General features: G+C 43.9%; 2 protein-coding genes across 2 annotated transcripts; one reads left to right on the forward strand and one right to left on the reverse strand.

The window, feature by feature from the left end:
* Positions 1 to 5,008: 5,008 nt before the first annotated feature.
* On the reverse strand, positions 5,009 to 6,760 carry LOC308322079 (beta-crystallin A1-like; the record flags this gene model as incomplete). The annotated part of the gene is made up of 5 exons (XM_080773274.1): positions 5,009 to 5,156; positions 5,373 to 5,515; positions 6,106 to 6,247; positions 6,340 to 6,458; positions 6,686 to 6,760. 5 exons carry the CDS (start codon positions 6,758 to 6,760, stop codon positions 5,009 to 5,011), a joined length of 627 nt encoding a protein of 208 aa, XP_080629400.1.
* A 2,380-nt stretch (positions 6,761 to 9,140) lies between these two features.
* crybb1l1 (crystallin, beta B1, like 1) lies at positions 9,141 to 10,566 on the forward strand (the record flags this gene model as incomplete). The annotated part of the gene is made up of 5 exons (XM_080774070.1): positions 9,141 to 9,233; positions 9,370 to 9,488; positions 9,705 to 9,837; positions 9,964 to 10,106; positions 10,395 to 10,566. 5 exons carry the CDS (start codon positions 9,141 to 9,143, stop codon positions 10,564 to 10,566), a joined length of 660 nt encoding a protein of 219 aa, XP_080630196.1.
* Between the last annotated feature and the right edge of the window lie 663 nt (positions 10,567 to 11,229).

Genomic DNA, 11,229 nt, shown 5'->3' on the forward strand with positions numbered 1-11,229 from the left:
CCACTCTCCACGAAGGTTGATCTGGGGTCGAAAGGAAGCGGGGAGAATGCAGAGGGTGAGGAAGAGTCAGAGGTGGACATTTTTGGATGGGCCAGCCCCTTCCCTGCCCTTCGGCCTGCAAAGCCACCTCCAGCGCCACGAATGTCACACCCGCCACTCTCCACGAAGGTTGATCTGGGGTCGAAAGGAAGCGGGGAGAATGCAGAGAGCGAGGAAGAGTCCGAGGTGGACATTTTTGGATGGGCCAGCCCCTTCCCTGGCTTTCGGCCACCAAAGCCACCTCCAGAGCCACGAAAGTCACACCCGCCACTCTCCACGAAGGTTGATCTGGGGTCGAAAGGAAGCGGGGAGAATGCAGAGGGCGAGGAAGAGTCAGAGGTGGACATTTTTGGATGGGCCAGCCCCTTCCCTGCCCTTCGGCCTGCAAAGCCACCTCCAGCGCCACGAATGTCACACCCGCCACTCTCCACGAAGGTTGATCTGGGGTCGAAAGGAAGCGGGGAGAATGCAGAGAGCGAGGAAGAGTCAGAGGTGGACATTTTTGGATGGGCCAGCCCCTTCCCTGCCCTTCGGCCTGCAAAGCCACCTCCAGAGCCACGAATGTCACACCCGCCACTCTCCACGAAGGTTGATCTGGGGTCGAAAGGAAGCGGGGAGAATGCAGAGGGTGAGGAAGAGTCAGAGGTGGACATTTTTGGATGGGCCAGCCCCTTCCCTGCCCTTCGGCCTGCAAAGCCACCTCCAGAGCCACGAATGTCACACCTGCCGCCACTCGCCACAATGGTTGATCTGGAGTCAACGAGGAGGAGGAGAAAGATGGAGAACAATTGGAGAACAATTGAGGAGGAGAAAGAGGAGGAAGAGGAGGAAGTTGAGGTGATTGAGGAAGAGGAGGAAATCGATGTGATGGGATCACAGCCTATCGCGTGTAAAGAGATGTTGAGAAAATTGATGTTGTCGGAGAGAGAGATGGACAACGTTCAAATTATCAGTCTGCTGTCTTCACCGCTTTGATTGAGGTGAGTTTATAAATTGTCAACATTTGTTAAACAGGATAGTTACGTTTTGGTGGAATTTTTGATACTTCAGGAAGCCTTTTTATCCTGGGAAGCATAAGGTCCCAGGTTTGATTCCTGGCGCCCGGCAGTGTGTTGAGGTGTTCCTCAAAAAGACACTTAACCCCTCAAAAGTAACGAAATAGATCTATGAAACGTTTTTTTTTGCTCACAAAAAGGTTAATACAAAATCCTACCAACATTATAGTTTCCAAATGTTACACATTCATTATATATTCACATTGTGTGCCCTTGTATTCTTTCAAAATAGCGACGTGGAGTGCCCATACGATTTAGGAAAATCTTGGGCACACCATGGGATAATTCTAGGGACGTCTTGGGCACAAATTGGGTTAATATGCCATGACTGTTCAATCATGAAAGTGGTGACTTTATAAACTTAGAAGAATTTTACCAGCCATACATCTGAGAAGTTTAAAGGTGTTTTTATATTCAGTTTTTACTGGGTATCCACTCATCCTCCTCTGTCCACTTTATTGGAATTAAGTTTAATTGTATATTTACCGTAACTACTTTTGAGGGGAGATGCTACCTGACCCCATCTACCATCTAAAAGAAGACACATTTTTCCTGGTCTCTCATGTTGAGCCAGCTGGGTGGATGCTTGGCTCAACATGAGGCAATTCATGCCACACTTTAAGTCTACAATATCGTATTACAGTATGTGCAGGCCTTCCTAGAAGACACAAAAAGTACCTTTTCCAAGTATATTACTAATCAACGGATAACAAAAACTTGTTGGCAAAGCAAACATGGTGGTCTTTCTACAGTTACTAACACCAATTCAAACTAAAGTAGCCAAATGCTAAATTTCACAACAGCATCAATAACTACCACTTCGTTTATACTATTATAATGTTTTAATCTATATTATATAGTTTTAACATACATAGGGTTGTTTGAACACCATCTGGCCAATTATAATGCGGCTTTTCCTCAAACTTACAGTATGAAATGTAACATAATGCCCTACTGTAAATTTGACGCGCTAATTTGAAAATTATTATCATGGCACAGCTACATTTTTCGATTATTTGGGGAGAGTAGATGTGTTTTAAGAAAGGCTCCTTGCTTGAACATGTTTCGGGAAACTGGGACCATAATTATACACAGTATGGTCCCAGTTTCCTGAAGATGGGACCACCAAAAAGCTGAAATGAATGTATGGGTATGTGCCACCCTCAGGAAACTGGGACTACAGTTATGCACAGAGCCTATTGTCACAAATACCTTCTCTCTGTTCCCACAGACAGACTCTTGGCACCATCGACGTTGGAAAAAGCTGTATACCAAAGACCGTAAACGGAAAATAATCATTCTGCATAAATAACTATTTTGGATCTGATTGGAGACGCCTACTGATGTAGAGTTTTTGAGTTGAGTGCACAGTCAAATTGTATTGACAGTGATATTGTTATAAATCTGTGAAAAGTGTTTGATAACTTGAATGTTTATTATTGTTCTTATGTACAACGTTTGTACTATTAATAATTTGTGTTTTTTTCCAGTTTTGATGTGAAGAGATATTTTAACTGTTGACACCACATAAACCCAGCAACTGCTGACTGGGTAGGGAAGAGATTTTCTGTAAGTTTTGTTCTGTAAGTGGAATCAAGAGTTGTCATTGGTCATACGTGTGACTATGATAGGCAAGTTATCAGCCTCTGTTCTGCCAATGTTCCGTTCCATGTTTTGTTATTATTTACGGTAGAGTTCTTGTTGTCATGTTATGTTTGCTATTAATGTTTTTGACAGCACTTAAAAAAAATAAACATTTTAATTCCTTGTTGATGGGGTTAGATTTCCTTTCTACTTTTCCCACATTGACGGCTATACCTTGCGCCACCCCTTACCCCAGGGGTATTCGACTAGATTAGGCCGGGGGCCACAACTGTAGAATGATTGTGTGTGGGCGCACACGGCCATTTTGTGGGTTCTCAAAATGCATTTTGTGCTCCAACACGAAGATTTATGTATATAATACATGTCTGCACAGTAATGAGCATTATAATATACAGGTATATGCTACCTTAGAATAGATGTAGACCTATTTGACATAAACATAATTGACATTAACTGACTCATTTCTCTCCAAAAGCCCTTGAATATGATTGAATGTGATTAAGGATTACTGTCATTATGGCATTCTCACACTTCATATCGCACACACTGTGGGCTCCATTTTGTGCCACCCTTATCCCTAAACTTATTTGCCATTTTTTACTATTTAAAAAAATAAATTTAAAATAGTTCAACTAGCCGATCTACATCTACATGTTGTGAGCTTGTAGATCAGCTATTTGAACTATTTTAAAAGGTTTTTTTAAATAGTAAAAAATGGCAAATAAGTTTAGGGTTAAGGGGTGGCAAGATATAGCCCCATATCTGTAACTTTCATTAGCCTTAAAAAAAGAATCTTCCAAGGCCACAAGGGGGCACTCCGCGGGCCGCCAGTTGCCTTACCCCTTATCCCTGCACTTATTTGCATTTGTTTTCACTATTTTGAAAAATCTTTTAAAATAGTTAAAATAGCCTATACAAGCTCACACTGTGTTGATGTAGATCGGCTAGTTGAACTATTTTATACGTTTAGGGGTAAGGGGTGGCACAAGATAAGGCCCTAAGGGCTCTATTTTCGTCCATGCTAAATCCCTTATCCCTAAACTTCTTCGCCTTTTCGAATAGTTAAAATCCACAAGCTCACAACGTGGCGATGTAGATTGGCTATTTTAAGTATTAAAAAAAATTGTTTTTCAAAATAGTAAAAAAGTAGTTTAGGGATAAGGGGGTTTAGCATGGACGAAAATAGATCGATAAATACCTTAACCTTACGTTCTTATAATTACCATGGGCAACACAGAAGTGTCCATAGTTTAGACAGTTTAGACAACACCAGATGACCAGTGTCCTAAAACATGTCTTCATACAAACTTTCAAAAGCAGTCAGTCATACTCATACATACTAATTTACATACATATACACAGTAACTCATACAGCCTCATTACATTTTGCTATTGCTTCACAGCTCAAAAACGACTTGGGGTGGCTATACAGTATGTTCATGATTTAGCTTACAAGTATACATAATTGTAACCAGTTACATTACCTGCTTTCTTGTTAAATTCAATTATTTCTCAGAACAATAATAACCTAAATATCCTAAATAAGGATTTGTACGGACAATTTAAAGGGAAGTGGACAGCCAAGCTTACTCTGTATTTTATATATACTACTATGTGTAAATGATGTATGCTTGTGTTCTTTTCTTTATTTAGAAAGCTGGAATATGCAGATTAAGAAGAAAAGGTCAGACATAATGTGGCAGTCACAAAACTATTTTATGAGTTGTGATTTGTATGACCAAATAAATAGTCATAATGATTGTAAATGATTGAACAAGGACATATGAAGTCAACATGAGTTTATTATTATTAACCTGTGGTTCAACCTCCTACACAACAACACAGCACATCTGCTCTGCACCACAGCACAGTTTCTGCCATGCTCCCTGATGCGCCGAGGAGAGCAAGTGCAACTGGGAGACCATTTTTAACCTGGCACCATTTAAGAGCTACCTCTCCCCTCCTAATGGTTCCAACACTGAGGGGCAGGACTATTCCTCGCCCAGCCCAGGTGAGCTGACCAGGTTGGCGTACAACGCAGGCTTGTTGGTGTGTCAGTCAGTTGTGTGGGTATGTGTGTGCGTGCACATGTTTGTGTGTGTATCCCTGTGCTTAACAGTGCGATATTGTCTCTTATCACACTTATTCGGAGCGGCTGTAAGTCAGTACTGTTGATTGTTGGTGGTTTCGACTTTCGGGTAGTTGTGGGTACTCGGGGAAGGTTGAAGTGGGCAGGGGGTGGGGGTTAGGGGGTTGCTGTCCGTGGGCCCCGGTTCTCACTAGGGCCTCAGTCTCAGCCTTTCCACCTCTTAGTGCTGGATGCGCCTGATGGACTGGATCTGGGGTGTCTGGCAGTGGGAGCCCCAGTTCCTCCAGTGCTGGTAGTCTCCGCTGTGTCTCTCACACTCCATGATGTACTGCTGGCCCCTGTAGCCAGGATACTGGTAGCAAACAAAGCTGCAGGAAGGAGAGAGATGTGGAAGGAATTTGTGGATTATATTTGGCATTTTTTGGGACATAACCATACAGATTATATGCAGCAACAACAACGCACATACTGGGTCCCCTCTTTGAAACACTGCAACAGTTTCAGTGATACTTTTGAGTGTTATATTATACATTCTAGTATCTATATACTATAGTGTGTGTATTACAGAGAGAGCAGTAACTTACGCGCCACACTGCACATGCATGGATCCAACCTCGGGCATCATCCAGCCCATGGCCTGCAGGGAGGGGTAATCGTCGCACAGCTCCACGGTACGGCCCATGAAGTTCTCCCTCTCAAAGATGATCATACGACTGCTCATGTGAGACTGCATGGAGGTTGAACAGAGAAGTGGGAAGGTTAGAGAAATAGCCCTCAAGCAAAACAATAGAAATGTTTGAATGTTTATTTACTTATTATATTATTTCCGACCATTGTCTGTTGATCTTTTTAGTCAGGTAGATGAAGCCCATTTGTAACATTATGGATATTGCACCTGAGTAGTACAATTAAATGTTTTCGTCAATATTCCGGATTTTGCAGTGTATGTGGTGCATGCAGAGTTGCACTAGCATGCACACTGCGTTCTTTTCTAGTGGATTCGAATGAAAATCAACCAATAATCACCAGTAGCTTACATATCAAGACGATCTTATCGACCTACTGCATGTATGCTGGAGCCTACTGACTGCTATTAGGAAACGTGGAGACGTCCGGTGTTATTCCCGTTGTCCGACTAAATCTAACCCTAACCTCATTCTTAACCGGCCACGTAAGTCCCCTAACCTCAACACTTATCTGGCCACGTATAGTAAATCCCCTAACCTCATCTCATTCTTAACCGGCCACGTACGACCCCTAACCTCATATCAGTCTTAATCGGCCAGGTAAGTCAGTTTCAACCTCTGAAGTACTCACAGCGCAGTAGATGGGACGCAGGGACATGAGGCGCTCCACGTGGTAGGAGATGTTGCCACTGTAGGCGTCCCAGTGGGGGTACTCTCCCCTCTCCAGAATGAACTGCTGTCCCTGGAAGTCATGGTGCTCGAAACCCACCCAGCTATATGGAGGGCAAAGTGAAAGTTAGAGATGGGTAATGATGAATGAGAGAGCGACACCCCTGACCTGTTTGGTTGTTGCTGTGAGACTTACGCGCCACTCTCCACCCTGATGGAGCGGATGTTATCCAGGCCACACTCCTGGATGTTGCAACACTCGTTGGTGAATTCCTGGCACTTGCCCTGGAAGTGCTCCTGCTCGAACACGGTCACCTGGTGACAAAGAGAGGAGGTAGGAATTGCTAAAGTGACATGAAGTGAGTGTCAAGCAGAGATGTGCTGATTACACTTTTGGATCGTTATATTTGTGGGGTGTGTATGTGTGTGTGTGTGTGTGTGTGTGTGTGTGTGTGTGTGTGTGTGTGTGTGTGTGTGTGTGTGCGTGTGTGTGCGCGCGCGCACACAGTCGCACACACACACATGTGTGTGCATGTGTTTACCTTGTAGAAAGGAGCCATGCCCATTCCTGAGCTGACCAGTGGTTGCATCATTGGGGATTTAGTGGTTCTGTACATCTTTACGCTTGAGGCGGCAAAGGGAGGAAGGAGGCAAGGGGCAGGGTAGGAGAAAATTATTTTAAACAGAATATTGCCTATATCCTGGAAAATAAATCATAGTCCATAATGGGTTGAAAATACCTAAAAATAAGTAATAGGCTATGTAATAGGCTATGTTCACCTCACAAAATCTGTGACAGAAATTTTGATAGCTGGATAACCAGAAAGCATCATTCGAGGAGCCATGTCATATTTTTCAAATGATTACAAATCTGCTATGAAATAAGCAGCAATTTGGGGGCTGGACTAAGAGCATAATTTATTAGTGAAAACCAATTAGACCTATTCATTATCTAACATAAATTTAATTGCAGTCACTGACACAATCTACAAACAATGTGTTTTACGGGTTATTTATCATTTCAGTGCTTTTCTCTTTTGTTTGACATAAAAGCTCCTTGAATAAGCCCAATAACATACATCTAGCTGTCCCTCACTTGTGTTAAATGCACAGAATTGAGACCTTACCTAGATTGGCACTTATTCGAAGAGCTCGGGAGTGGCACGCGCCTTATACTTATCTCGCGTAGAGCTTTGAGAGAATCTGGCGCTTCAGTTTTATACCGGCTGCAGAGGAGCGCGCCTGCCTGGGCGCGTCCACGGCATGGGTCAGTGGAGAGCACGTGGGACCGCCTCTGCCCATTTAGGCCTACGAGTCACTAGCGCCAAAGCGCGCTCCTGGACATTCTGGTGGCTCTAGTCTGTGGCGTTCCACTGCAACCCCAGCCAACTCAGCATATCCTATAGAATGCTGGTTCTTTCTAAGCGCACGAGCAAACGAGCGGAGAACAAAAGCGCTCCGGTATGTTCGGTCAGCAGTGGCATGTGTCCTGGCACAAAGGGCCTGCAAGGGAATGAAGGGATAGCTAATGCGGGGATTATCATCAGCGTAGAGAGGCGCCGTTGGTGGCTATTAGGATCGGTCTATATTAACGTTAAAAGAGTTTGATTGGGAAATGTCATACTGTACAATATTATCTCACTGTAGTCTTGCACACAACCGCCCAGGGGTCCAAACATCCAAGTGCAGTAGCCATGGATCACAGATCCAATGCAGGCATGGCATAGGGCATAGCAGTGGTGGCCATTTTGTTGTGCCACCAATAGAAAACCCATTCATTTTTCCAATAGATAGTATTTTAAATAAATGGTGAATTATGATAAAACATTTGATTCTGTGTAAAAAGAAAATGCATTTAATTACATTATATAGCTAAGCCTACTATATTTAGGTAAATACCCTTTTTTGGCGGTTTTCAAATCTTTTGACAGAATCAAATGTTTTATGGTCATGATTCACCAGGAGCCTGGGTGGCTTGGTTCCAGGCTTAGAATAATTTATGAATATTTTATTAAATCTCTATGGGAACAATTAATGGGTTTTCTATCTCTGGCACCACAAAATGGCAACCACTGTTGTGCCCTCTGGCCCCCATGAATGTAGTATTAAAACATTACACAGCTGCACCCGAGCCCAATCATAAAAATTACCATAATATTTTCATAATGTCTTATTTTGAAAACATATTTTGTAACGTACAGTATAATGTAACTTTGCACCACTTTGTCTATGTCATTTTCATAGCCAAAATGAATTGACGAATGCTGCCACTCTGCCACATCAAACTAAGACGTTTATGGCTATATACGAAAGTAATACAGCAGTAGCTACTGGGTGAACCATGTGACAAATGTTTCAATAACAACTGAAAAAGATATACGCGCGCACACACACACACACACACACACACACACACACACACACACACACACACAGAGAGAGAGAGACATATGCTTATTGTGAGACGTTTCATTCCATTTCTTGCCCTTCCTTTCACCTCACAATCAAGTGTCAAAAAACTCTGTGCAAAGACAACACCTATCCATATCTGCCATATTCTCTCTAACTTGTGTCACTTCATACCACTCAGTAGACCAGCCATTCCTCATCTTGCGCATGCCCCCACCCCACCCCTATCCGTCCCTCTCTGATGATGAGGAGCTTCTATTGTGTCCCGTCTCTGACCTCAGCAGGTTTGTTTCTCTCTGCCTAATCCCTCCCATGTGGGCGCCAGCGTATAAAAGGGAGGGGCGCACTCTGAGCAACACACACTCAGAGTGAGGCTCAGCGTATAGGCACTACACATACACAGGTAAGGTAAACACACATGCACCTGCTGTAAATGCGCACATAAAAAGCACATAGTGATATATGTTTAAACATTAAACAGTTATAACAGTTATAACATTTTCTCTCATCCTCCATCTCTTTACACAATCATACAGTTCAACACATTCACTGCTGTCTTTTCCCCCCCTCTGTCTCTTGTCAGCAATCATGTCCAGTGGAGATAAGGCCAAGTCTGCTTCCCAGACCGACGGGAAGGCTGCCCAGAGCAAGAAGTCTGAGATGGGAATGCATGCCTACAAGGTACGTGGCTCTCACTTTGGGCTGGAGGTTCTACAGCACGTGTCACTTCATACTTTGACGTGAAAAACATCCACCTAAAGTACTATGCAGCGTCAACAGTCCAACCATGACTTACCTGTGCCTTTCTCCCCCAAAGATGTACGTGTTCGACCAGGAGAACTTCCAGGGTCGCATGATCGAGATCAGCAACGAGTGCATGAATGTGTGTGAGATGGGCATGGACCGCGTGCGCTCCCTGCGCGTCGAGTGTGGACCGTAAGTCAGCTACAGTTCCTACCTAGACTATATTGCTACAATTCAGGTTATGAGCCTGCATTGCTGAACAGTGTAATGTGTTTAACAGTAAGTTAAAAAAAGGAAGCAATTATGTTTCTTAATATGGCACAATGTCGAGACTTCTTTTTTCAGTTCAGTTCACTAGTGGCTTTGAATGGGCAAACAGATTAATAACAACCTTATGTGCTTTGACAGCTTCGTCGGTTACGAGCAGATGAACTTCTGTGGTGAGATGTACATCCTGGAGAAGGGAGAGTACCCCCGTTGGGACTCCTGGAGCAACTGCCAGAAGAACGACTACCTGCTGTCCTTCAGGCCCGTGAGGATGGTAAGAAAAATATCCACCATCACACCTCAATTTGTTCTCTATGATTAGCTTAGTTGTCTAAATGGTGTTAGCCCCCAAGTGTTTCTCTTTGGTAACCAAGTGTTTCTCGCTGCTTCTCCCTTGCAGGACCCCGAGAAGCACAAGATCTGCCTGTACGAGGTTGGCGAGTTCAAGGGCCGCAAGATGGAGATCATGGATGACGATGTTCCCAGCATGTTCTCCTATGGCTTCACCGACAGAGTCGGCAGTATCATGGTCAGCTGTGGAACGTGAGTCTGTTATACCTTAAGTACAGTAGCCAGCCTGAAAGTACTCAGCACTGGAGAGCAGAAAGAACAGAACTGAAACTTAAAGAAATACAGTAACAGCAACATAACAAGTACTCAGGTAGTGTTTCACTACCAGAACTCAAACAGAAAACTTAAACTGAACAGAAACAGCTACTGTAGAATGAACAGAATACATCAGGGGATTTTGTAGATTGCAGATCCACAGATAATTTTGACAAGAAACTGTTTTCTGACTCTTTATGGTTCTCCTTTCTTTATCGCATACAGCTGGGTGGGATACCAGTACCCCGGCTACCGTGGCAGCCAGTACCTGCTGGAGAAGGGTGAATTCAGACACTTCAACGAGTATGGTGCCCGCCATCCTCAGTTCCAGTCCGTGAGGCGTATCCGTGACATGCAGTGGCACCAGGTTGGCTGCTACACCATGGCCAGCAAGTGAGGCTCAGGAAGGGAGAGAAAGAGAAAGAGTGGAAGCGAGGGAGAGGGGCGGAGGAAGAGGGAAAGGAAGAGAGATGTCTGAGACCTTACCTGAACACTCTTTAGAGGTCTACGATCTGACACTGCCTGGGGGGAGCTTCTAGTCCCACCTCTAATCTGAGGCAACGGCTCAATGGAAGGACCAACTGGACCTGAATACATTTCCAGGCAACCCTTTATCTCTCTCTATCTCTACTCTTCTCTTTCTCCCCTATGGTCCGACCTTTGCTGCCACTCTCCCCAATGTTTTTTCCTTTTTTTTGCCCTTCCCCAGCTTCCTTTACTCCTCTGTAGTTCTTTGCAGCACCAAAGAGGGAACGAGAATTCTCTTGCTGTTTCACAACATGATTCTCGGCTCAGGGTAATGATGCACCATTGGAAACTAAGTTTCTAGAGCCCTCCCCCGCCCTTGATTTCCTAACCCTGTGCATTGCACACCCTCTCTGCTGTACAGAATCCTGGCCAAGTTTTCAATAAAAATAAAAATCTTGATTTCATCTTGATGTCTTTGCATTATTACTTATAACTGTAATGGCTGTAATGTATTAAGTGCACATTTTCATGGTCGGTATCACGTATCGACATGATACTGAACATGATATTGAACACGGCTAATCATGATACT

This window comes from Protomyctophum bolini (assembly GCF_963924005.1).
Source record: "Protomyctophum bolini genome assembly, chromosome: 10".
Lineage (NCBI taxonomy): Eukaryota > Metazoa > Chordata > Actinopteri > Myctophiformes > Myctophidae > Protomyctophum > Protomyctophum bolini.